Source organism: Erythrolamprus reginae, chromosome 2 (assembly GCF_031021105.1).
Source record: "Erythrolamprus reginae isolate rEryReg1 chromosome 2, rEryReg1.hap1, whole genome shotgun sequence".
NCBI lineage: Eukaryota > Metazoa > Chordata > Lepidosauria > Squamata > Dipsadidae > Erythrolamprus > Erythrolamprus reginae.
Genome location: NC_091951.1, coordinates 48,524,420 through 48,552,287, shown reverse-complemented (window position 1 = coordinate 48,552,287; position 27,868 = coordinate 48,524,420). Strand labels below are relative to the sequence as shown.

The window sequence follows — 27,868 nt, the reverse complement described above, 5'->3', positions numbered from 1 at the left end:
CTGAAGCTTTACATCAGGCGTACCGGCAGTTCACGCAAGACTGAGGCTTTGTTTGTTTCGTTTAGTGCTAGCAAACTGGGCCTCAAGGTATCTTCTAATACTATCAGCCAGTGGGTGAGACTATGTATAGTTGAGGCATACAAGGCGAGCGCAAGGACTCCACCGAGTGGTATACAGGCTCATTCGACAAGGAGTGCGGCCTCTTCGGCAGCTTGGGCGTCACAAGCTCCACTTGAAGATATCTGCAGAGCCGCGGCCTGGAGTTCACCCACAACTTTTATTCGCCATTACAAATTGGACACCTTCGCTTCAGCTGAAGCTGCTTTTGGCAGACGGGTACTCCAGAAGGTGTGCGGGGAGGTACCACCCATGGTTCACAATCTCCCTCCCTGAACCTTGGACCTTGGGTATATCCCATGCTGGACTCTCCTTCCAGGAGGCATGGGAGAAGAACCGTTGTACCTACCTGAACGGTCTTCTCGATGCCCTGGAAGGAGAGTCCATACCCTCCCGAAGAACCATGGGAGTTTTGGTTTGATGATACTGTTTCTTATGTTATTATGGTTGTTAATAAAGTTCATTACCTTTACATCTTTTCGTTTTTTAAAACTGGGTACTTGGGGCAGCAAGGGGGCGGTACCTAATTATTATTTATTTATGTTAATTTGAAACTCAGTCCTACCAATAAGACTTGAGCTAAACCCATGCTGGACTCTCCTTCCAGGGCATCGAGAAGACCGTTCAGGTAGGTACAACGGTTCTTTCCCCCACATCCACCTCCACAGTCCTTGGGGCAGGAGCTGGGGCAGAGCTAACCACAACAGGCTGTAGCTTTCCAGAGCCATCGGGGCCCCTTATTAATAGGCATGCACTTTTGTAAGCAGCTCATTTCATCAGATGCACAGAGTGGCTAGACTGATACAGGATTTAAATTGGGGTGAGGTGTAAGAGGAAATGTGAAGGAGGGGATGGACGGCGAGATAGGTGGGCTATTCAGATGCAGGTTACATGTGAGACAGATTTCTGGCAAAGATTCAGGGAAATTTCAGTATGATAAAGAAACTCGGATTTCATTGTCTAAGACAGTGTTTCCCAACCTTGGCAACTTGAAGATATTTGGACTTCAACTTCCAGAATACCCCACCCAGCAAATGCTGGCTGGGGAATTCTGGGAGTTGAAGTCCAGATATCTTCAAGTTGCCAAGGTTGGGAAACACTGGTCTAAGAAATTGCTGTCAGCGATCCCTAACCTCATCGAGACACTTCTCCGAGTAACTGTTTGTCAATCTGTAGTGTTGGTGTTGCTGTAAAGGCACTGAGAATTACGTGTGACCATTTTTTTTTTTAAAGGATTGATTCTTGCATCAGCAGATAGGTATGCGGATGCTCCTCCACTCCAACACTGTGCTATGAATTGTGCCTTTATGACCTGAAATATATTTGTTTTCAAGGATATTATAAATAACATTCTTCTGTTGTTAGCACTCGCAGAAGAGAAAGACAGAAAATTCTTCCGGTAATAAAATCACAAAGTCTCATCTGTTCCCCTCTTTCAACATTAAATCATGGGTAGGTCTCATAAGTAGATCTAAGGGCTTGCAATATAGCTTGGCAACTGAAGTTTGTCATACAATCTCTGATGCTTACTGGATATTAAAATACTGTGTTGGACCAAGTCATAAGTAAGAGCCCTGCTAGATAGAGTCCCATGTTTGGTCTGAGAAAGTGTGATTCTTTGATTTGTAGGGGGAAAAGCCTGACTAGTAACAGTGATCAATGTCTGAGGCACTGGTGGGTTGCTGCCAGTTCGGACCATTTTTTTAGAACCATTAGCGGAAATTGGGCACCGCTTGCCGAACCAGCAGTGATGACCGGTGGTCCATGCTCCTGAACCGGTCCTCTGGTCACCGCAGATTATGAAAAAATCCCTCTGCACATGTGCAAATGCTTCTGTATATGTGCAGGGGGTCATTTCCAGGAAGGGATGTGCTTCCGTTCACTTCCGTTGTGATGCAAGCCAATGGGGTTTTCCGTGCCTCCCTGGTCGGAGGGATTACATAGAAATTCCATGTATGACAGCTTGAGTCCCATGCATGAAGAAAGACAGGTGATTTAAATGATATGATTTAAATACTAATGTGCTACTTTAATTTTATTTCAGTATTTATGCATAGCAATTAATGCTTCATTCAAAATCAATATTTCATGAGCCGGCTTAAGTTTACACGATATTTGTTTTTCCTCTGTTTTCCATAATATGTACTCTCCCTAAAAATTCTATAATGGAGAGTTGGAGTATTCTGGGATAAATTTTTTGCAGTAAACGGGATTTACAAAAGGATGAAATAGCCATTTGCTTTTGGAAACTGAATTGCATAACAATAGCGCTTAGACTTAAACAGAGGACTTATACAGCCCCTCTGTAAGCGGTTTACAGAGTCAGCATATTGCATCCAACAATCTGGGTCCTCATTTTGCTGACCTTAGAAGGATGGAAGGCTGAGTCAACCTTAAGCCTGGTGAGATTTGAACTACCAAATTGCAGGCAGTAGAAGTTACCTGCAGTACTGCATTCTAACCACTGCGCCACGCGGCTCATAATTCATATGTGCCATCTAAGATCTTCAAAATCTCAAGTTAGGAACTTGGGGAATAATCACTGATGTTAAGACAATTTCTCATATTGTGGCACCACATTAACATGTCCTGGAAACTTTTTTAAAAGTCCGGGGCTAAGCTAAGCTCCCCACTCTGAATGCTGCTACTCAGAAGTCTTGAAAAAGAAAAATAGTAATTGCCATTTCCCTATCAGTTCAATTAGTCCCTATGGATTCATCACTTATTGGCTAATGGATGTATTTGTGTACAATAATTTAAAATGCTGTTTTTTTATTGTGTCGGAGCTGATTTTCAGATGATAAGCAAGTTCTGTTCCTCTCAGATCCCAGTGGTTGCACATGCAGGTGATCTCTTCAAATTGGGAACGTCTGGCAGTGTGAATTTAGAGGGGTCCCACAGAGTATTGTTAGACTGCCTCCAGTTATTCAGGCTGCACTTATCAAAGCCCTTCAAAGTGCAAATCAGCCCCATTGTGAATTCTGAAGGATTTTAGAACAAGTGGTTTGGGGATTGTGGTGTAAGTGATTAAAAAAAGTGCCACATAAGCAAATCTCAGCTAGGTAACAGCCCTTTGAATTTAGTTGTTTAGATATTTGAAAGGCTGTGGGAAGTTGCAAGAGTAAAGGATTGTAATGTTGTATTTGCAGGAGTGGGGGGGAAGAAAGAGAGAGAAAGAAAGGGAAAGAAGGAATGGAGAGAGAGAAAGAGAGAAGAAACAGAGAAGAAAGGAAGGGAAGGAAAAAAGAGTAAATACAGTAAATGAGGATATTATGTATTAGGAATGGAAAGAATCTGTCACTTTGATGGATTGTAAAGCAAGGAACAGATTAACAGATTACTCATAGTCAGAATGCAGTTTACTGTGAAAAATGTGCAGGAAATGATAAGTGTTGGTTTGTGCTGATTTAATGATATTTTAACACTACAATAGCAGTACAGAAGAGTAATGTATTGTCATACTTGCATTGCATTTTTAAATCCTCAAAGGTCTCTGGTTTTATCTTCAAATAATTTTAAACAGTATTTGTCGCTCTCTTCCAAAGCATCATACATGTCTGCTGCATTTTAAAACTATAAAGAAAAGAAATAATAGTTTGGTAGTAAATACCTTCTTAATTTGTTTATGCAAATTTACTACTCTTGATGCAAATAACTGCGACATCTTTTTTTTTTCTAATTTTCAACTTTCCAGTTGTGCATTAATCATCCATTCTGTAGCTTGATCCCATTAGTTTTGATCAGAAATTAGATGGAACTATATAATTATCTGGATTAGAAAGTTATGATCAAACATTCTCTAATTCCACTTCATACCAGTTTAAACATAAGAGAATTTATCATTGTGTACATTCAGTTCTGGATGTTTTGTTACATACAGTCCCAAAAGAAGGCTTGCAGCCTAGTTTATAATAATTAGTCTTCTTTCTTTATTTTCAATATATACATTTCTTTCTCTTAGGGCTACAGAAATAACATTTATGAGATAGTTTTTCATGCAATATGAACTCAGTTTCAATGTTCTCCCTGAAGCCTGATCATCACAAGTGGGAAGACTTACTTGACCTTGACTGAAATTTAAAAAGCTAAGCAACCTGATTAATCCCAAGGTTGAAGAATTAGACTGGGAAATTAAATAAAGAAATAAAGCTAAACAGGCAGTAAAGTTAAGATTAACTTTATTGCATTCAATAATTATCACAACCGTCAATAAAAAGTCACTAGTGGAATGTTACCAAGAAAAGTACATGGACTTAGCCACGTGGTCAGAAGCACCAAAACACAAACTGGTGAAGATTTTACTTTTCACTTTTAACATATGAAATCATGTCTGCAGTTGTTAAAAATATCAGTTGTTATCAGCAATCTAAAATTCAATGAAGTGATCAGCAGAAGTTTATGTCGCAATATTTTTTTCACTTTTGGAAGCGTCATAAGCTTTCTGAATGTTATTATATTCATGTAGAAAGCTATATTTAATTCTAGAGTGCATGGCTTTTTGATCAAAATAACATATACAGTGATCCCCCGGTTATTGCGTCCCCGACCATTGCGAACAGGGTAATTCACGATTTTTCAACCCGGAAGTCAAAACACCATCTGCGCATGCGTGCCCTTTTTTCTATGGGCACGCATGCGTAGATGGTGCCCGGCAGATCAGCTGCTGGGCGGCTTCCCTGGGTCTTCCCCCTCTTGCTGGCGGGAGGGCGAGCAGCGGGCATCAGCAAGGAGTTTCCCCACCGCCCACGCAAACTCCTCGCTGCCGCCCGCCCTTCGCCCGCCCACACCGTTCATTCTCGCCGCTTTGGAGCTGAGTCCGTTTTAAAACACCCGCGCGGCTTTCCAATGAGTCCCGAAGACAACGCGTTTGTCTTCGGGACTCATTGGAAAGTCGCGCGGGTGTTTTAAAATGTCCCCGCCGACATGGGGGGTTCGCTAGCACCCCCCCGAACCCCCAACCCGGGTTAGGGGGGTGCTAGCGAGCCCCCCATGTCGGCGGGGACGTTTTAAAACACCCGCGCGACTTTCCAATGAGTCCCGAAGACAACGCGTTTGTCTTCGGGACTCATTGGAAAGTCGCGCGGGTGTTTTAAAACGTCCCCGCCGACATGGGGGGGCTCGCTAGCACCCCCCCGAACCCCCAACCCGGGTTAGGGGGGTGCTAGCGAGCCCCCCATGTCGGCGGGGACGTTTTAAAACACCCGCGCCGCCCCCAATCTTCGGCTCCTCGCTAGCGCTGCGGAAGTAAAAATACCATCTGCACATGCGCAGATGGTGTTTTTACTTCCGCAGCGCTACTTCGCGAAAACCCGCTCGTTGCGGGGGGTCCTGGAACGGAACCCTCGCAACGAGCGGGGGATCACTGTACTGTATACTTACTTACTTACTTACTTACTTATTTGACTTCTACACCAACCAATCCCGAAGGACTCAGGGCAGCTTACAACAGTATAAAATACAAGACAATAAAAATAAGTCAAATATAAAACTAAGTTATAAAGCCATTAATTAAAAATCCTAACAAACATAATACATTATTATTATTATTATTATTATTATTATTATTATTATTATTATTTATGATGACCTGGGGTTGACATGGAAAAAGCACAGTTGCAACAAATCTTAACTCCCCTTTATTGCTCTAACTTTCTCCCAAAAGTCCCAGTGTTCACGCAAGTCCAGGAGCCAATCTCTAAACATACACCTCCAATAGTTTCTGGCTGCTATTAATCCAGAAAAGCAACACAGTTCTCAGAACAGCCACAGTTTAGGGAATTTGGCTCCAGGGAGTCCTCGTCACTGGAAGAATTCACTGGGACTACAGCACAATCCGGAGTAAAATTGTGTCAGTGCAAACTCTCACAGAGCCAAGCCAAGCAAGCAAGGCAAACAGGAGAAGACACAGCAAAATATCCAGATGTCAGTAAGAGCACATGAGACTGGAAAAAGGCAGTACTTGTTCCCAGCAAGTGCCCCTCCTAATGGTATCTCTTTAAATCTCATTTTCCAAGTGTGCTTTGTGAAGTGCGGTGGGACGCCCTCCTCCTGAGTTGTCGGGTCATTCTGCACTGATTCTGCCTCCTCTCCATTCTCTGGGATCAGTGGGGGAGGTAATTGCTCATCCCCAGACTACCATCACTCTTTTGCTCTGTTGCCTGCTCTCTCTCCCCTCGTTTGGTCGTCCTGTCTCTCTCTCCTTCACTGGTGACCCTTCCGAGGCCCAGGAATCCAGGACTGCCTCATCTTGCTTCTCTGGTCGTTCCTTGCTCCGTCTCATCCACCATTTGTCAGAAATGTTGTAAGGCAGTGATGACGAACTTATGGCATGGGTGGCACACGGAGCCATATCTGCTGGCACACGAGCCGTTGCCCTAGCTCAGCTCCAACATGTATGTGTGTGCTGCCCAGCTGATTTTGCACTCACACAGAGGCTCTGGGAGGGTGTTTTTGGCTTCCAGGGAGCCTCTAGAGTGATGGGGGAGGGCGTTTTTACCCTCCCCTGGCTCCACGGAAGCCTTTGGAGCCTGGAGGGGGGTGAAACACGGCCTACTTGGCCCACCAGAATTTGGGAAACAGGCTGTTTCCAGTCTCCAGAGGGCCTCCGAGGGGGTAGGGGAAGCTGTCTTTGCCCTCCCCATACATTGAATTATGGGTGGTGGGCAGTTGCGCATGTGCACCTGAGGGGAAAATGGTTCGCCATCACTGGTGTAGGGCCTCCTGCTTGGGCGGGAGGTTGGACTAGATGACCTACAAGGTCCCTTCCAACTCAGTTAATTTAATCTAATCTAGATTAACTCTAGATTAATCTTTCCAGACCCAGATTCTGACAGGACCATGACAATACTAAATTAGATGCTACATCAAAGTGGAACTTTTACTGGGGAATTATTAGACTTTATTCAGTCAGATTTTGAGGAAATCACATTGCGGTCAGCCATCTGTACTTTTCCCATGATTTTTTATAGAAAAAAAGTATTCTCCAATAATATGTTAACTATAATTCTATGCTTAGCTTAATTTGTCAGAGCACTAATATCCCTAAATCTTTCTCCACCATTCATTTCTAATATTGGATTTGAGGCATATAGATTGTTAATATATGCAAAGCTTGAACATCAATATCCTTCTCCAGAGATGTAGCTGAGCCGCGGTGTGCCTATAGAATTTAATTTTACTAATATTTATTTTATTTTATTTTCATTATCAGTATGATTTCTCAGTGGCAAGGGCAATACTGCTTATGCAAAGGGAGACACTCGTAAAACTGCAACCTCTCTTACACTGAATGGGGGGAGCATGCAGGCACCACAGGTCTTTATAGATTCTGGAGAATTAATACCTCTGGCAATTTGCTGGCCTGAGAAATAAAACTGCAACTGAGCTATATTGATATCATTTCTATTGATCTTTTCAAGAAATGGATTGCATCTTTAATCCTTGTATTTACAGAAAGTAAGATGGCAAAGATAGCTTTGCAAACATTACAAAGGCTGTTAGCAGACACATAAGAAAACTGATTTTTTTTTTTAAGAAAGCAAATATCACATAGTTAAATTTGCTTTAAAATTACTTGTTTTTACCAACTAGGTCTCCTCTTTTTGATTAATACAGAATGCCTACTTAGACTATATTAATATACAATATTTAGAATGTACAAGCAATTGCTCTGCTTTATAATCCTTTGTCATGTCTGAAGAGTTGTATTTAAATGTAGAATATGGCATTACTGTTTTGATTATAATCAGTGTTTCAGTGAATAATGACTATTTTCACTATCTATATAACATCCCCCATTCATAATGTTATAGGTATACCTTATCCTCTGGTTTCATTCTCATCAATGTAACAATTCTAGAGAAAAAGACAGGATAATAAATTGAAGGAGAACTCATAATCTATCAGTTATCCAAGGGTGAGGAAAAACCCAAACCCATTTCCTTTGGGAAAGGGATCAAACATTATCATAACTAACACAGAGGGTTTGAAACTAAAAGTAAAAACTACCTTTGGGTGCATAGTTCCCTCTAAACTGAGCAGTGAGCAATCGCTCACTTAAAAATCATCATCAACTCAGAATTTTCCAAACCTGCCCAGAAGCCGAGAGGGAAAGAGTGAGAGGGAAGGAGAGAGAGAGGAAGAGAGGAAGAGAGAGAAACAGATAGAAAAAAGAGAGGAAGGAAAAGAGAAAGAAAAAGAATGGGAGTAAGGAAGAGAGAAAGAAAATCAAAATCTATTTTGAAACTAGCTCAACTATTTAAGTGGCATTTTGATATTGATAGAGTTGCCCTATTATGAGCTCACTGTTATAGACACACAGTACAGTATTTTATTTTGAAATTCTCTGAGGCAAAACAGGGTGGTTTTTTTATTTGTTTGTTTGTTTATTTATTTATTTATTTATTATTTCTGTGCCGCCCAGTCCCGAAGGGACTGCTGCTCAGACACTATACTTTTCCGCCCACCCCCCCAAAAAATTAGAGGGAACACTGTTTGGGTGTTTTGATATTTGAATTTAAGATACACCCAACATGATGATTATTCACCAGTCATGCAGTCAAGCTATGCTCACTTTGATAAAAATAATTCTGAAGGAGTTTTGACTTCATTAGCAAAGCATCCACTTCTGAAATACTGTACACTTCTGAAGATGTTTTCCTCCCAACTGGAAGCCACCGGGAGTCACTTCGATATAAATTTAATAACTAAATACATAACTTTACCTCACAACAGGAAAAAATCCTGTTTCTATGGTTAAGATTGCTTCAAATCAGTACAGGACAGAGGTCCTACCGGTTCGGACTGCTTCTTTAGAACCAGAAATAGGGATTTCCCCCCACTCACCAAACCAGCAGTGATGGCTGGCTGGACATTATTATTATTATTATTATTATTATTTATTCGATTTGTATGCCGCCCCTCTCCGAAGACTCGGAACTAGCTCTCTTGGCGGCGCCATCTTGTTTTTTCTTCTGTGCATGTGCAGAAGATGTTGCTTGCTTCTGCCCTTGCGCAGAAGCTGGGTATTCCGCGTTATGCATGCACATACCCCCATGCAATGTACACACGCAGCATGAGAGGAAGAGAACCGGTAGTGAGGTAAGTTAGAACCCACCCCTGGTACAGGTAGTCCTAGACTTTATTTATTTACTTATTATTTATTTATTATTTAGATTTGTATGCCGCCCCTCTCCGCAGACTCGGGGCGGCTCACAGCAAGATACAGTACAGCAAATCATGACAAATCCAAATAAATTTAAAATATTTAAAAAGATTTAAAAAGAACCCCATTTATTTATTTATTTTTTATTTATTTATTCTTTGTCCAATATACAATACATATGAAAGGGAATAGACATTAAGTGATATATAAAAGATAGGAAGTGAAGAGGAAGAGAAGTAGGTGGGAAGGAAAGAATATATATGATAAAATGGAAAGGAAAGACAAGGGACGAAAGGCACATCAGTGCACTTATGTACGCCCCTTACTGGCCTCTTAGGAACCTGGAGAGGTCAATCGAGGAGAGTCTCAGGGAGAAATGTTGGGGGTTGGGGGTTGACACTATTGAGTCAGGTAATGAGTTCCACGCTTCGACGACTCGATTGTTAAAGTCATATTTTTTACAGTCAAGTTTGGAGCGATTAACATTGAGTTTGAAGCTGTTGCATGCTCTTGTGTTGTTGCGGTTGAAGCTGAAGTAGTCGTTGACCGGAAGGACATTACAGCGAATGATTTTGTGGGCAATACTTAAATCTTGTTTTAGGCGCCGCAGTTCTAAGCTTTTACTAACAAACACACACACAAACATACCATGCATAAATTGAACATGCCCGGGGGAGGTGCTTCAGTTCCCCCATGCCTGACGGCCCGACTTGCCACTATAATTGAGCCCAAAATTTCTGGTTGCTAAGTAAGACATTTCTTTAGTGAATTTTGCCCCAGTTTAAGACTTTTCTTACCATTGTTATTAAGTGAATCATCACAATTGTCAAGTTAGGAACACAGTTATAAATGACTCTGGCTACACTATTGATATTGCTTATCATAAAGGGTGATCACTTAACCCCAGGACAATGCAACCATCGTAAAATATATGTAAGAGATTTGCCACTTTTCTGAATTTTGATCGTGTGACCATGGGGATGATTCAATGGCTGTAAGTTTGAAAAATAGTCATAAGTCATTTTCTTCAGTGTCATTATGACTTAAAATGTTAATTAAATAAACTTGTGAGTCGAGGACTACCAGTATTATCAAATAGGATTACCAGGAAGAGGGGTGTTAAGGTATGGGTTAAGTTCTCTGGGATATGTCTCGTTTTGATTCACATCAGTGGAGCTAAAGTTTTATGGGATCATCCATCCTCTGCCTTTTTTGTTTCCTCACTGGTTGCATTAACTGTTCACTGTGTAGTGTTCACTATGGTAGTGAACAGTGGTGAAATCCACTTTTTTTACTACCGCTTCTGTGGGCGTGGCATGGCTTGGTGGGCATGCCAAGGAAAAGATACTGCAAAAGCCCCATTTCCTCCCCACTCCTGGGGGAAGGATACTGCAAAAGCCCCATTTCCTCCCCACTCCTGGGGGAAGGATGCTGCAAAAGCCCCATTTCCTCCCCACTCCTAGGGAAAGGATACTGCAAAAGCCCCATCTCCTCCCCACTCCTGGGGGAAGGATACTGCAAAAGCCCCATCTCCTCCCCACTCCTGGGGGAAGGATACTGCAAAAGCTCCATTTCCTCCCCACTCCTGGGGGAAGGATACTGCAAAAGCCCCATTTCCTCCCCACTCCTGGGGAAAGGATACTGCAAAAGCCCCATTTCCTCCCCACTCCTGGGGAAAGGATACTGCAAAAGCCCCATCTCCTCCCCACTCCTGGGGAAAGGATACTGCAAAAGCCCCATTTCCTCCCCACTCCTGGGGGAAGGATACTGCAAAAGCCCCATCTCCTCCCCACTCCTGGGGAAAGGATACTGCAAAAGCCCCATTTCCTCCCCACTTCTGGGGAAAGGATACTGCAAAAGCCCCATCTCCTCCCCACTCCTGGGGAAAGGATACTGCAAAAGCCCCATTTCCTCCCCACTCCTGGGGAAAGGATACTGCAAAAGCCCCATTTCCTCCCCACTCCTGGGGGAAGGATACTGCAAAAGCCCCATCTCCTCCCCACTCCTGGGGAAAGGATACTGCAAAAGCCCCATCTCCTCCCCACTCCTGGGGAAAGGATACTGCAAAAGCCCCATTTCCTCCCCACTCCTGGGGAAAGGATACTGCAAAAGCCCCATTTCCTCCCCACTCCTGGGGAAAGGATACTGCAAAAGCCCCATTTCCTCCCCACTTCTGGGGAAAGGATACTGCAAAAGCCCCATCTCCTCCCCACTCCTGGGGAAAGGATACTGCAAAAGCCCCATTTCCTCCCCACTCCTGGGGAAAGGATACTGCAAAAGCCCCATTTCCTCCCCACTCCTGGGGGAAGGATACTGCAAAAGCCCCATCTCCTCCCCACTACTGGGGAAAGGATACTGCAAAAGCCCCATTTCCTCCCCACTCCTGGGGAAAGGATACTGCAAAAGCCCCATCTCCTCCCCACTCCTGGGGGAAGGATACTGCAAAAGCCCCATCTCCTCCCCACTCCTGGGGAAAGGATACTGCAAAAGCCCCATTTCCTCCCCACTCCTAGGGAAAGGATACTGCAAAAGCCCCATCTCCTCCCCACTCCTGGGGGAAGGATACTGCAAAAGCTCCATTTCTTCCCCACTCCTGGGGGAAGGATACTGCAAAAGCCCCATCTCCTCCCCACTCCTGGGGAAAGGATACTACAAAAGCCCCATTTCCTCCCCACTCCTGGGGGAAGGATATTGCAAAAGCCCCATCTCCTCCCCACTCCTGGGGGAAGGATACTGCAAAAGCCCCATCTCCTCCCCATTCCTGGGGAAAGGATACTGCAAAAGCCCCATTTCCTCCCCACTCCTGGGGAAAGGATACTGCAAAAGCCCCATCTCCTCCCCACTCCTGGGGGAAGGATACTGCAAAAGCCCAATCTCCTCCCCACTCCTGGGGGAAGGATACTGCAAAAGCCCCATTTCCTCCCCACTCCTGGGGGAAGGATACTGCAAAAGCCCCATTTCCTCCCACTCCTGGGGGAAGGATACTGCAAAAGCCCCATCTCCTCCCCACTCCTGGGGAAAGGATACTGCAAAAGCCCCATTTCCTCCCCACTCCTGGGGAAAGGATACTGCAAAAGCCCCATCTCCTCCCCACTCCTGGGGGAAGGATACTGCAAAAGCCCAATTTCCTCCCCACTCCTGGGGGAAGGATACTGCAAAAGCCCCATTTCCTCCCCACTCCTGGGGGAAGGATACTGCAAAAGCCCCATTTCCTCCCCACTCCTGGGGGAAGGATACTGCAAAAGCCCCATTTCCTCCCACTCCTGGGGGAAGGATACTGCAAAAGCCCCATCTCCTTACCACTCCTGGGGGAAGGATACTGCAAAAGCCCCATTTCCTCCCCATTCCTGGGGGAAAGGATACTGCAAAAGCCCCATTTCCTCCCCACTCCTGGGGGAAGGGTACTGCAAAAGCCCCATCTCCTCCCCACTCCTAGGGGAAGGATACTGCAAAAGCTCCATTTCCTCCCCACTCCTGGGGAAAGGATACTGCAAAAACCCCATTTCCTCCCCACTCCTGGGGGAAGGATACTGCAAAAGCCCCATCTCCTCCCCACTCCTGGGGGAAGGATACTGCAAAATCTCCATCCCCACCCCACTCTGGGGCCAGCCAGTGGTGGTATTTGCTGGTTCTCCAGACTACTCAAAATTTCTGCTACCAGTTTTCTATATGTCAGAAGAAAAAATAAATAAATGTCACCAATCACCAACCACCCTGTCTCCTTTTCCTTCCCTTTGATGACAGTTTGCTCTTGAGAGAAGTTTGGATTGGTAAATTTGCAGAATGTTGCATGGAATTAGGCCAACGGCGCCTTGCACCTTAAGGCTTCAGATTGCTTATCCGTGCTTTAAGTGGATCGCTTAGTTTTCTCTGCGAGAAAAACAATGTATGATTATAGTTAATGCCAGTGGTTTAGTAGAGCATGAAAGAACAAAAGGAAACCACTTGTCACTTGGGTACCCTGTGGGGTATGCAGTGGTATTTAAAAATCTGTGAACCTTTTTGCATTTTCAATAATTTTTCATAAATATGACATATATATCACCTGTTCTCCACATAAGTCCTAAAACCAAACATATGAACATTATATGTTCATTTCTTTATTGGGGAAAATGATCTAAAACTACACGGGTGTGGCAAAATAATAAAATTATGCTTCCGAAAATCGGTGCTATTCTTGCAGAATACAGGTAGTCCTTGACTTATGGCCAATTGTTTCAGGCGCTTGATAACATAGCCACATATATAACCGTTTGCAGCATCCTATGGTCACTTGACCACATTTTACCGTAGTTTTACCAAAACCTAGCAACTACTTCTGGTTTTTTGGCAAAAACATGCCCATTGTGAATAATTGGTTCACTTAATGCCACGGCATTTGTTTAACAGTCATCGATTTAATGAACATGGTGATTTGCTATTGCAAAAAAAGTCACAAAACCAGGTTTGTCAAATGGCCAACCTGTTTTACAACCATTATGACTTACAACCGTAATTGGCAGGCTCTGCTCTGGTCATAACGCAAGGACTACTATACCTATAATAGCATTTATCATTTAGACTTATATAACGCTTCATAGTGCTTTACAGTCCTCTCTAAAAAGTTTACAGAGAGTAAGCATATTGCCCTCGCCAATGTAGGTCCTCCATTTACTGACCCTGGAAGGATGGAAGGCTGAGTCAACCTTGAGCCTACTGAGATTCAATCTGCTAAACTGCTGGCAGCTGATCAGCAGAAGTAGCTTGCAGTACTCACTCTAACCACCGCACCACTGAGGGCAAGCGCCATGTAGATTCTCTAGAGCAGTGATTTTCAACCTTTTTTGAGCCGCGGCACATTTTTTAAATTTTCAAAACCCTGGGGCACATTGAGCTGGGGGGGGGGCCCTAAAAAAGTTTGGACAAAAAAATTATCTTTCTCTCTCTTCCTCCCCTTCGCTCTATTTCTTTCTCCCTCCCTCTTTCTCTCCCTTCCTTCCTCTTTCTCTCTCTCTCCATCCTTCTTTCTTTCTCTTCCTTCCTTCCTCTTTCTTTCTCTCTCTCTCCATCCCTCACTCTTTCTCTCCCTTCCTTTCTCTCTCTCTCCATCCCTCTTTCTTTCTCTTCCTTCCTTCCTCTCTTTTTTGCTCTCTTTCTCTCTCCCTCCCTACCTCCCTCTATGTCTTTCTCTCTCTCTCCTTCCCTCCCTTGCTCTCTTTCTCTCTCTCTCTCTCTCTCTTGCTTTCTTACTTTCTCTTGCTCTCTCTCTTGCTCTCTCTTTCTTTCTCTTGTTCTCTTTCTCTCTCTCTTGCTTTCTTTCCCTCTCTCTTGTTCTCTTTCTCACTCACTCTCTCTCTTGCTTTCTCTCTCTCTTGCTTTCTTTCTCTCTTGCTTTCTGTCTCTCTTGCTTTCTTTCTCTCTGAGCTTCGCGGCACACCTGACCATGTCTCGCAGCACACTAGTTTGCCGCGGCACACTGGTTGAAAAACACTGCTCTAGAGATTCACAGCAGAAAGCTTGGAGCAACATGCAACCTATGGGCCTCGGATTTCCTACTCCTATAGTACAGGACTGGTAGCACATATTTTAAAAGTTAGATAAAATCAGTGGGAGATGATAAGATTGCATCTCATTGAAACCTGCTGGAGGGGAAGCAAAAAACAGGAAGAGGGGTGACTTCCTCCCTTGATTGTAGGATTCACTAGATCATCTGGTTGGCCAATCTCAAGAAGGGACTTGATGATACTTTCTCTAACTCAGGCTCTTCCATTATTTGGGTTATGGAGTGTGTAACCTGGACTGCTACATAGAGATTCTGGTAAAACTTCACTGGGATGTCACTGAATTTATATAACGGCTAGTTAACAATAATATCAGTATTATTTTTCTTCATTTCCTCTATTTTTGCTCGAAGGCTTCTAGCATTTGTGTACAGACATTTACATATGTAATTTTCTAGTGCACTTTCAACTTCGACTGTAGAATTTGACTGTAGAATTTGTAGATGGCCTACCATGTCCTTCTGCTTGACTATTACAACTTAGTTATATAGCACTGATCCCCACCGTGGTACCCCTTTCATTATTGATACCTCTAGGTCAGTGTTTCTCAACCTTGGTGACTTTAAGGTGGATGGACGTCAACTCCTAGGATTCCCCAGCCAGCCTCCACCCACCTTAAAGCTACAAAGGTTGAGAAACGCTGACCTAGAGGCTGGCTGGCATTTTGAAACCCATCACTGCAGGGAATACTTGATGGAAATGTTTTCTTCGGTATCTCTGTGCCCATGCTTTCTTAATTCTCATAGCTGATTGTCAGTAATAGGGGGAAGGAAAAGGATGTGGTTTGCATTTAATTTTGCTCTAACAGAACTTAGTGGATTTTTCATAAACTTTTTTTTTCTCCCAAATTCCACAATGAACTCCACACAGAGGCATTTCCACATCAGCAGCATTATGTAGTGAAGCAGAAAATTAAAGTTGTTTTCCCCTTCCTTTATCTTGGCTGACAAAGAGCAGGTGTTTGTCCCTTGATTCACCCCAGATTGTCTGCGTGGAAGTTTGAACATCCCGTCCATCAGCAGTAGAAGCATCAACGGAGAAAAACGAGAAGCCAGAGAAAGTTTTATCTGCCTCAACATTTCTCAGGGCTTGCCAAGATTGTTTATGGAGAGCAAATCTTATCTTGAATCAGCACGGCTTTTCTAAAAGCAGCCCAAGCATCCTATTTTTCAAAGGGCAAACAAATTATGCATTTTATTTTGATACTACCCAGTGGGCCATCTAGGATCTTACTGTCAGTCAGCCATAGATGTAACTCTGCATGGCTGGGCTTTAAGCAGAGGTCTTATCCATAAGCCTTTTCTCAAGTACAGCTTCTGTAAATCTTTATCCCATGGTGAGTGCCTATGGCAAATGCTGTCTTTCGGGCGCTGACCTCTTTCACAACCAACAGGTAGCATATGGGGACAGTAGTCATATTGTAAAAGTGTCATCATTCTTTCAAGTTGAGCTTGAGTTCATACAATGGTATGGATGTGCTCACATTTTCAATACCTAGCTAGAGGTAGATGTTATCTAGTAAGTTAATAAATACTATATTTTTCGGAGTGTACGACATACCTCATTTTTGGCCTACTAAAGCCCCACCCCTGCATCCCATTTTTGCAAATGGGCCCATTTTTCACAAAAATGGGGTGCACCGAGGGTTTGGGAGGCTGGGGGAAGGCAAAAACAGGGGCGATTTTGCCTTCCCCCACCCCCCAGGAGCATTCTGCAGGCCTCCCAAACCCTCTGCCCGCCCCATTTTTACAAAAAATGGGTTAAAATGGGCCCAATTTTGCCAGAAACAGGGCATCCAGAGTGAGGTCTGCAGAGTGCTCCTGGGGTCGGGTAGGACAAAAACTTTTTTTTATTGTTTGCCACTTTGAAATCTTGGTGCATCTTATACAGCAGTGCATCTTATAATATGAAAAATACAGTATCTGCAGGAAAGCAACCAAGCTTAGGGAGGAGCAAGGATCCTAGAGTTCAACCCTGAACTACAAAGATGCTCTTCCATTGATGTTTCGTAGCATTTTTTCTGGGTTTGGCTTTGGACTTCTTTCTCCTAAGTACTTTGGCTTCCGTCATTCCCATAGTGCTCCATCTGTCTCTTTCTCATGTGGGAAGGGACTCTTAAGTGTTGCTTGTAACTCACCTACCTTTGTACCTCTGATTCGCTGTGTTCTTTCGTTTTTCTAATTTTATTTTAAGAGCCACGTCACCATGGCGATGAGACTTCACATGACTTATCTGGATTATTTTCCCCTTTGCTAAACCGAGTGTGGGCATGGCCAGCTCGTGTTGAATACCGCCCGCAAGCTGGGAATTTGACAGCCCTGATATAATGGATAGAAGGAATGACTGTGAGGAACAATGGGAAAAGTCGCTACTAAGACAAACATTCAGATAAATGAGTCTGAGATAGTGTCAAGACTCTTCGTAACCCTCTCAAAAAGAAAGAGAGGCAGAGGGAAGCCTCCCTATAGACTTGCAAAATGCTGTTATACAGCCTTAACAAAAGTAGTAGTATATATGCATTCATGAAATATACTACTTGCATGAAGATGTTCCTGAGTAGGTTAATGAAACATTCACAGGCAAAGAAACAATCTCTCCAAGTGCACCAGTAGTAGTATTAGCCTCCATGACCTTGGTTTCCTAGTGTGGTCTACCTCAAAGGACTGTTGGATGATTAAATAAATACATTCATGTTTTCTTGGTGACTGCTTGAAAATTTGCTGCTGCCTTCTTCCAGGGCATTTTTCAACTACTCAGTCTAATCCTAGAATATAATAAAATCCTAATCTAAAATCCTAGAATATCCTGGTGGCTTTCTAGCCAGGCACAAACTAGATCTAACTCCTTTTAATTTTGAGATCAACTAAGTTCACCTATAGAAGCCACCAGCTGATGAATATTAACATTTGAGTAGTAGTAGCTTTTTTCTTTAGGTTTTTATTCTTCGTAGAAATTTTATGTGCTGTACTCTGTCAACAAACATTTCAAAATAAATATATTTCTACTTGTGTCTCATTGAAGTTAAATTCCCCTATTCCCTACAATACATTGACTAGCCCATTGTGTACCATCAATTCAGTGCTGACTTTTAGCAATATAACTTTGTCAATCTCTGATGTGCCACATGAATGTAATTTTAATATTTTTTCAAACATTTATTCAAAACTTTTTGCATACAGGTTTCAAAAAATAGATCGGGTTGAATAAGGTAATAAGTAGGCAGTATGAAGAATCATGGATTAGCCAACCCAAATTCCCTTCTTAATTATTGGATTCCCCAACAAATTGTGTTATTTACTGGAGCAAAACACTTCCTCTGTTTCCTAGAGGAGCCATTATCCATGGTGTTCTGTAATTTTCTCTGTGCAGTCATGAAAATGATGCTGGATTACTTTATTCCTGCGGTGGTGACAAGAAGTTTAAGACAAATTCTGCTAACATTATTGGAGATTGGGGGCTAACCTAAAATCCAAGTTATCATCTTCCTTTGAATACTTATGTGTGGGGAAGGATTGGATGAGAATTCATTAAACTTTCCATGTGTTTAGTTTTCATCCTCTATATTGCCTGTCTCAAATGCTTTACTCTTTTTATTCCACTCATGGGACCGTAAAAGCTTAATGGCACCCAATCTGAATATGGGAATATGGGAAATGATGGAGAAAAAAGATTAAGGTGCTCACATTGGACACACATCAAAGAATGCAGCCTCAGAATCTATTTTTTGGATCTTGTTTTAAAGAAGGGAATATGAGAAATTATGTGATAAATGTGTGTAGTTTGATTTTATTGTAAGAAAAAGTGGAATATCTCTTGATCAATGTCTATTTCAAAACAAATTGCAACCATTCTATTGGCCATATGTGGAAATGATATGGGTGGCATATAAATTTAACAAATAAATATAAATAAATGAATTCTGGCAATGAGAACTTTAAGAACCTCCTCCCACCCCAAAACATCCATTTAAACAATTAACAAGTGCTCCCTGCATTCAATTTAACTTAGAATTGTTGTTATCCTCATCCCTGAGGAAAGGACAAATTGGCATAAGAAGACTTCCTCTTCCTGACAATCTGAACTTGTCTTCAGGTTTATTTCCCAATTTGCGCTTTTCCCTCACTGCTAAGCACTCATATTTTTAATCCCATCCATGGTCTTGCAGTGAATTAAGGGATGGAACATTATCTCAATCACATGGTAGAGTATTATTGTTGTTATCATTATCATCACTATTATTATTTTATTCACAAAAAACAGTAACACAGCAAATGAGATTGATATGCTGGATTTCATATCACAATATCACAAGTCGAACATTTCCCAAGCATCTAGGACTGTGTGATGTATTTTCATATGATGTGTGCAAGTATGGTAGCCTTTTTCAACTCACAGATTGTGATTTTGTCAATATTTATTGTTTTCAAATGCCAGCTGAAATCTTTTGGCACAGCATCCTATTATTATTATGACATCATCATCATCATTGTTTCTTTTACTCATTAAGCATGAAACACAAGTCAACTGAACATTTAAAAATGTGTCACAAATACCACTGATTGATGCTAATTGTTGATACGGGTTGCTGACAGCGTCTTAGGTATCAACCAAGTATTTTCTTAAAATATAAGCAGGGAGGTTTTTGCAGTTCTGCTGGGGTTATTTCTTGATGTGATTTGTGAAATTCTTGGACATGGTACCAAGTGGCCCGATGACAATGGGTATTACTGTTCCATGTTTCATCCATAGCCATGTAGTTTCGATGGCCAGGTCGCGTTATTTTGCAATTTTTTCCAGTTCTTTTTCTTCGACTGTGGCATCGCCTGATACAACGATATCAGTAAACTGTATTCTTCAGCCTTCAACAACCATGTCTGGCATGTGTTCTGTCTGGGTCCCCCCAGAAGCCAACACCAACCAAAAAGAGTATCCAGACACACTGGTAAAAAGCAAAGGCAGTTTAAGTCCAAGCAAACACAGGTAACAAAAACTGTTCTTGCAGACAGGAACACTCTGAAGCTTTACAGAGGTTTCACGAAGGCCAGGCAATAAAACAGGATTCTTGCTGGCAAAAACAACACTGGAGATAATAAACCCCATGCCTCCCCCAAGTCTTCCATACTTCTAGGCCACAAGCCAAGATCAGAGACGCCAAGAAACGAAGCAAGGTCACAGGACTCCCAGTTGATAACTCTCCACAAGACTGTAAGGGCGGGCCTGCCTTTTCAACCCTGCTGAGGAGAACCAAACCCAGCTGTTGCCAATTCAGGGATGTAAATACCTTTCTAATTGGTCCCTTCTTTGAGCTGCACGGCGCTGCCTCATGTCTATGATAGCCTGTGCGTCTTCATCCAATGAATCCAGGCTACTAGCTGGGGAGAGCCCCCCCCCCGGGGGTCTCAGGCTGCTCTCCCTCCTCCTCTTCCTGACGTTCCTCTCCCCCATCTGCCTGATCCTCCCCCTCCTGTTCACTGTCCTCCTCCTCTGGGCATGGATCTGGCAGAGATCCAGCCGGTCCCTGAGGAGCCTCAGGCTGAATCACAACAGCGTGTGGTGTTCCAAATGACAATCTGTTTATATTTGAAAGTTCCACACCATTTTATATTTGAAACTTTTTCCACTTCGTGCTCCCATGACTTTGCGGATACAGATATGTCTTACTTTTTACATAATGACCAGTGGACTAATTTAGCAACTCGATCATTTTCTTCTAAGCCAAGCTCAGAGGCCCATTTAAAGCCAGCAAATATTCTTTAACATCAAAACAACAATGGAGACAGATACATTGCTTTGCAGCATTCCAACTTATTAAAATTAAAACAACATTTTTAATATAAGTGAGATGGAACAGGGAAGCTGGGAAGTACATCAGAAAGTTCTGCAAGCAGTTTGGGTATCCTCGGGTGGTAAGTTGTGAACCCCAGGATTGCAGAAACTGAAGGAAGACTCTTCAGAGAGCTTTGCAATTGGCATGTAAGAAACCAGAATGACAATAAGGTGAGAAAGGGTGAGTCTACACCAGGGGTGTAACACTCACAGTGCGTCACACACTGGCCACCCCCGGTTTAGTGAAGGCGGGGAAAGTCACGATATTTCACGTGATTAGATTAGATTAGATTAGATTTATTGGATTTATATGCCGCCCCTCTCCGCAGACTCGGGGCGGCTCACAACAATAGTAAAAAACAGTACATAGTGACAAAATCCAATGCCCACCAATTCAATTACAATTTTAAGTTAAGAAATTCATAAAACAATCCCAATATATATAAAAAACAAGCACACAATCAATCAAACGGCAAAACAACATGGGCAAGGGGGAGCTGTTTTAGTTCCCCCATGCCTGACAGCAGCGGTGGGTTTTTAGGAGTTTACGAAAGGCAGGGAGGGTGGGGGCAATCCTAATCTCAGGGGGGAGCTGGTTCCAGAAGGTCGGAGCCACCACAGAGAAGGCTCTTCCCCTGGGACCCGCCAGAAAATGTGATGAAAATGTGACGCTGCAAGATTGACATCACAGTTTTCTGTATTGTTTGATGTAATGAATATTAATTGGTTTGCATAATTAGATTATTGTTTCATTCATAATTAGTTATTTAAACTAATTGGATTTAGAATATCTATATTGTACCTTGTATATGTTGTAAGCCGCACCGAGTCCCTGCAGAGGGGTTGCATATAAATTTATAAAACTATTTATAACAAAGTAGAAATACTTAAGAGTAAATAAGGGCAAAATATAATAAAGGCAGATTAAGGTGAAAGTAAAAGGGCTATGTGCTTACAGAAATGCTTGCAAAACTTGTTTGCCTGTTTATCTATGGACCCTGGGGAGGGTGAAAAACAGGCCTACTGAGCACACTAGAAGTTGGGAAACAGCTGTTTCTGGCCAACAGAGGGCCTCCGGGGGGGGGGACAGGCATGGAATTATGGGTGTGGGCACTCGCACAGATGTGATAGCGTGTGTGTGCATGCACTTTCGGCACACAAGGGAAAAAAGGTTCACCATCACTGCTATACCCTCTATAGCAGTGTTTCCCAACCTTGGCAACTTGAAGCTATCTGGACTTCAACTCCCAGAATTCCCCAGCCAGCGAATGCTGGGTGGGGAATTCTGGGAGTTGAAGTCCAAATAGATTCACGTTGCCAAGGTTAGGAAACACTGCTCTACAGATCCAATGTCAGTATTACATGTATTTTTCTACAGGAAAGGTCACTCTTTTGTTTCAAACAGTCACTTTCTTCAAGTTATCTTTCTAGATGGATCAGGCCAGACACTGCCCCAAAGTGCTGAAAAGATGTTGTAATGGTCTTTTATTGATGGATTGATCCATTAGTAGAAACTCCTAATTCTTTCCAAGGCCACCATCATGGCAATTCAGAGAAGAATGGCTTAGGTTTCATTTTTAAAAATGCTTGCAAGCTCTCAAGGTTGCTTAGGTGGTTTCTTAAGAGGTTGAGTGTGGTAGTGTTGTCAAGCCACTTCTCCTGGTGCTTTTACAGGTTTTTGTGTTTGTGTGTGTTCCAATCAATCATCAGACCTTTAGAGGAGGCAGGACTGCTGTAGCTTCTAATCTCTTTCCGTTTTTTGTAATAAAAAGAGTTTGCACTCCACTTATAAATCAGTGCTGTTATGTTGCATCCCCAGTGCAGAGGTTGGTTCCTCCCGGTTCAGACCAGTTCGCCTGAACTGGTAACAATTTGCTGGTGATGTCACAATGGCATAACAGAACTGGTTTGGTTGGTTCCGGTCCATGGACGCCACCATCTCTTTTAAGGGGGGGCGGGATGTTTTTTTTAATTATTTTTTTTAAAAAAAATTCTTTTGAGCATGCACAAAATGTCAGCCGCCCCGAGTCTGCGGAGAGGGGCGGCATACAAATCCAATCAATGAATGAATGAATGAATGAATGAATGAATGAATGAATGAATGAATGAATGAATGAATAAAAAAAGCTGAGTTCTCGGCACTGTACATGCAGTCGGCATCTTGTTTTCAATTTTTTTAAAATTATTATTATTATTTTGGATTTTTCAGTACTGCGCCTGTGCACAAAGCTCTCCTCTTCTAATATCTAGGAGTAAGTCCTTACAAGCTGATGATACTTCATATTCATGGTTATGTTTTTCTTTATAGGTTGTAAAACAATTCCTCCTTTGTTTGCAGTCTTCTACTAATGTGTACAAACGTTCAGTCTTGCTACATAACATTTATGTGACCTTGATTCTTGTTCTTGGCGCTTCCAGGTGCAAGAGACCGATGACGTGATGAACTTGCTAGCTTTGGAGTAATAAAACAATCATTTGAATCTGCTCCATCTTGATGGTTTTCTTGATAAATGATTTTTTTTAAATTACAACTTTGGATAGTATTCTTCCAGAAATGTCAAGGTTTGGGTCATCTCAGTTGTGTTTCTTCCTTTGAGACCTGAACTGTTACTGTCACATTGTTATTCTGTGACTATCATTGTACCTCAGTTTCTATCATTCTTCTTTCATCCTTTTCATAATGAGTTAGAAACAAATGGTACAAAAACACTTTATAGTACCATATGCTTCGGCATCATACTGTAATTCCTCCCATATGTGTTGTGTTTTATGAACTGAGCTGTTGTGTAGACTTTTGACTTTTTATATATCGCTCTTGGCGTTAATTTGAATTCATGTGTACATATGCATAAAGGTCTTGCCTGTTTACAGATATTTTTAAATATGCCCCGCTAAGAGCATTTTTATAGAGTACTGATAAGTCTCATAAATGGGTATTTATGCATCTCACTCTAAGACACTGCCCACCCTTCCATTAATTGCAACAGGTAATGCAGTGCATCTAATATAATTTATTGATTATGATGTATTTCACAATACAGTATTATAAATTGCTAGTCTGCCAAATATAAAGCAGATTTATAGCAGGTCACCCTTGCCTGCCCATCATGACAAAAGCTACAAAAAGTGGATGATTTGGGCCATGTTCTAGGACAGTGTTTCCCAACCTTTTTGGAGCCGCGGCACATTTTTCATATTTTCAAAATCCTGGGGAACATTGGGGGGGGGGGCGCTAAAAAAAGTTTGGACAAAAAAAATCTCTCTTCCTCCCTTTTGCTCTATTTCTCTCTCCCTCCCTCTTTCTCTCTCTTCCTTCCTTTCTCTCTCCATCCCTCTTTCTTTCTCTCTTCCTTCCTTCCTCTCTTTCTGTCTCCTCCTTCCTCTCTCATCTCTCTTTCCTTCCTCTCCCTCCCTTTCTCTCTTTCCTTTCTCTCCCTTTCTGTCTATCCTTTCTATCTCTCACCCCTTCTCCCTCTTTCATTCCCTTTCTCTCCCTCCCTTTCTCTCCCTCTTTCCTTTCTATCTCTTTCTTTTTCTCCCTCCTTCATATCTTCTTTCTCTCCCCCCTTCCTCCCTCTTTCCTTTCTCCCCCTCCCTTTCTCTCTATCCTTTCTACTTCTTACTCTTTCTTTCTCTCCCTCCTTCATTCAATTTTCTCTCCCTCCCTTTCTCTCTCTTTCCTTTCTCTCCCTCCCTTGTTCTCCCCTGGGGCTGCCTGTGCCTGCCCTGCACCACCCAACACGGACGGACAGCCCCCGGTCGTCGGTTCGTCCCCCCCCCCACACACACGGAGGGAGATCAGCCACTGGATGGAAATCGGACTGGCGGGGGCAGCGAATCCACCTCCCCACCCGGGTGGAGGGAGATCGGGCTGGCGAGGGCGGTGGATCCGCGTCCCCAGCCGCGCGGAGGGAAATCGGGCAGGCGGGCGGGTGGCCGCGGCTCCCTGCGCGCCCCTGGAAAAGGGTGCGCGGGGGGAATTTTGGGGTGCATTGGCGTGCGCAGCCTACAGGGAACGGTGCCCGGGGCCGCTGCAGCCGGCAGCCTGTTTCCGCTGCCAGTGCCCTCCCGCCGGGCCCCAAAGGACACTTGCCGCCGACGCCAGGGAAGGCGGGAAAAAGGCGCGAAGAATGAAGCTCTCCTTCTTCCTGCCTTCTTTCTTTGGGGCGCAGCAGGAGAGCGCCAGAAACCGTGGCATCAGGCAGGAGCCGGGAGGTCGGAGGCACCGGCAGCGCCCCACCCAGCTGGAGCTGTCGCGGCACACCGGTTGGGAAACGCTGTTCTAGGAATGTAACCTCTAAAAACAATTCATACATACATACACACATGTGTGTGTATATTTGTGTGTATGTGTGTGTGTGTATGTGTATAAATCCCATTGAGAGGGTATGGATAGCTGATGAGGCCAGAACAAAGCCGAAATAGATCTATCCTAGTCTCCCTTGATTTTCAAATTCAGCAAAAAACATGTGACACACACACATATACATAAATACATACGTGTGTGTGTGTGTGTAGATTTTCACGGGTACAGGTATGAAGGTCTTGGCATATTTGGGTTTCTTTCCCAAAATCTCTGAATCCTACACGGGAAGAAACCCGAATATGCCAATGGATCAAATCCCAGTAAGGGTATGGCTAACTGATGAAGCCAGAACAATGCCAAAATAGCACTATCCTAGTCTCCCTCTATTTTAAAAATTCAGCAAAAACATGTGATACTATATATATATAGTTCTTTGCAAGTTTGGAATATCTCTCTCTATATATATTCCAAACTTGCAAAGAACTGATAAAGAATTAAAGGGAGACTGATATAGATCTATTTCAAGCTTTTTAGCTTTCGTCAGTCAGCCATACCCTTCGAGAATTCGAACCTGGGCTGCTTATATCTTGCGACAGAAAAATGTGTTTGTGTCCGTGTGTGCACACGCACACATACACGTGCACATATCTTGGCATATTCGGGTCTTTTCCTGTGTCAGGTTGATGGAATCTTGGCAATGTTTCAATAAGGTCCCACTCATCTTCAGGCTGGTGCATTTGGCTTCGTGCTAGGACAGACAAAGTGTGGTCATTTGCCCTAGCAGGAAGCCAAAAGCATCAGTCTGAAGATGATGAGTGGGACCTCATTGAAACATCACCAAAGGAGCTGTGATGTTCCTTCAATATACCAGGGTGATTCGACACAAAAATATGTAACCCTTCCCTGGTACAGAGCTGAAGGGATTGGATACTGTAGCCTAGAGGTTAATTCTCTGCCTTACAAGGCAAAGGTTGCAGGTTCAAGTCCCAGTGAGGGTATGGCTATCTGATAAGGCCAAAATAAGGCCAAAATAGATCTATCCTAGTCTCCCTTAATTTTCAAATTCAGCAAAAACATGTGAGATATACATACATACATACATACATACATACATATATATATATACACACACACACACATACGATGTACTACCAAAAAAGTAGAGTACAGTGATCCCCCGAGTTTCGCGATCTCGATCTTTGCGAAACGCTATATCGCGATTTTTCCACCCGATGACGTCACTCCCTTCCTTTCTCATCTTTCTTTCTCTCTCTCTTTCTCTATCTTGCTTCTTCCTCTCTCACACTCTCTTCGTCCCTCTCTCATCTCTTTCTTTCCTTCTCTCTCTTTCTCTATCTCTCCCCCTCTTGCTGGCGGGTGGGCGGGCGGGGGCATCAGCGAGGAGCTGGGGTTTCCCCTTTGCGTGGGCGGCGGGGAAACCCCGATCTTCATCTGCTGCTGCTGCAGCAGCAGCGAGCAGACGAAGATTGGGGTTTCCCCGCCGCCCACGCAAAGGGGAAAGCCCGATTCGGCTCCTCGCTGCTGCCGCGGCCGCCCAGCATCTGATCTGCTCGGCGGCAGCAGCGAGGAGCCGAATCGGGGTTTCCCCGCCGCCCACGCAAAGGGGAAAGCCCGATTCGGCTCCTCGCTGCTGCCGCGGCCGCCCAGCATCTGATCTGCTCGGCGGCAGCAGCGAGGAGCTGAATCGGAGTTTCCCCGCCGCCCATGCAAAGGGGAAAGCCCGATTCGGCTCCTCGCTGCTGCCGCGGCCGCCCAGCATCTGATCTGCTCGGCGGCAGAAGCGAGGAGCCGAATCGGGGTTTCCCCGCCGCCCACGCAACGGGGAAACCCCATCTTCGGCTCCTCGCTGCTGCCGCGCTGCGGAGCAGATCAGCTGTTGGGCGGCCGAAGGAACCTTCCCTGGGTCTTCCCCGCCGCCCACACGCAAACTCCACCATCTGCGCATGTGCGGCCATGGAAAAAGGGGCGCGCATGCGCAGATGGTGTTTTTACTTCCGCACCACTACATCCCGAAAAATCGATTATTGCGAGGGGTCTTGGAACGGAACTCTCGCGATAATCGGGGGATCACTGTACATCATTTTTAGGCCTACAGTAAGAAGCTGGAATGAGTTACATGAAGAAGCAGAAGTCATAGGGGAGAAGAAGGGGAGAAGGACCTCATGTTGTGCCAACTTGCATTGAATAATTCATAAACTTATCTGTGTTTTCCCCTTAAATATGATGGCTTAAATTGTGTTTTTCAGAGATTGGCTACAAGTCTTCAGCCCTCCTATCATTCCTCCTAGCCAACAGGTGGCAAAATATACAAAAGCTTCAGCAAACATAAGTGCCCAAGGTAAGAATGGGTGGAAAAATTGAAGTGAGATCAAAAGGATACTAGAAACTGTGATAGCATGCCATTAACTCCTCCACTTGCCAGTTACTATACAAATTGTGGAGTCCGTGGTGCTCTTTGAGCTTGGCTGCTTTTGTGCAGACAAGCTAGGTAACGTCTTCAGTGCTAAAAGGGAGAGGATTTTGTTCTCTGTTTATATATAGGAGCTTATCCTGTTGGTGTTGGTGGGTATGAGGTTTTATTTTTGACAGTTCCTTAATAGGACTGTTGTTTATTGCTCGATTGTCTGGTGTTAATTCAGGTATAAATCTCTGCTTTTCTGAGTGTTGATTACTGGCCTGAGAGGTTCTAACCTATCTCCTTTCTAACTTTTCTATTGTCTTGTTTGAATTCTACATAAACACTCTTTATCTCTATGTGCCTGCTGTTGGCTGATTTGCCTAAGTGCCAGACTTCCAGGAATTCCAGGCATTTTTGGATTTAGCATGATCTAGGATGCTCAAGTTTCCCAGTTGAAACTATGGCTAAACCTGCCCATGTATTATGAAACTAAGGAA

General features: G+C 43.6%; 1 protein-coding gene across 7 annotated transcripts in view; it reads left to right on the top strand.

The window, feature by feature from the left end:
• Positions 1-27,868, top strand: part of CFAP20DC (CFAP20 domain containing) — a 263,548-nt gene that overhangs the window by 223,860 nt on the left and 11,820 nt on the right. For all 7 annotated transcript variants that reach the window (XM_070738145.1, XM_070738144.1, XM_070738142.1 and 4 more), the window contains one exon: positions 27,220-27,311. In XM_070738145.1, the coding sequence (XP_070594246.1) occupies positions 27,220-27,311 (92 nt within the window). The remainder of the gene's footprint in view (positions 1-27,219; positions 27,312-27,868) is intronic.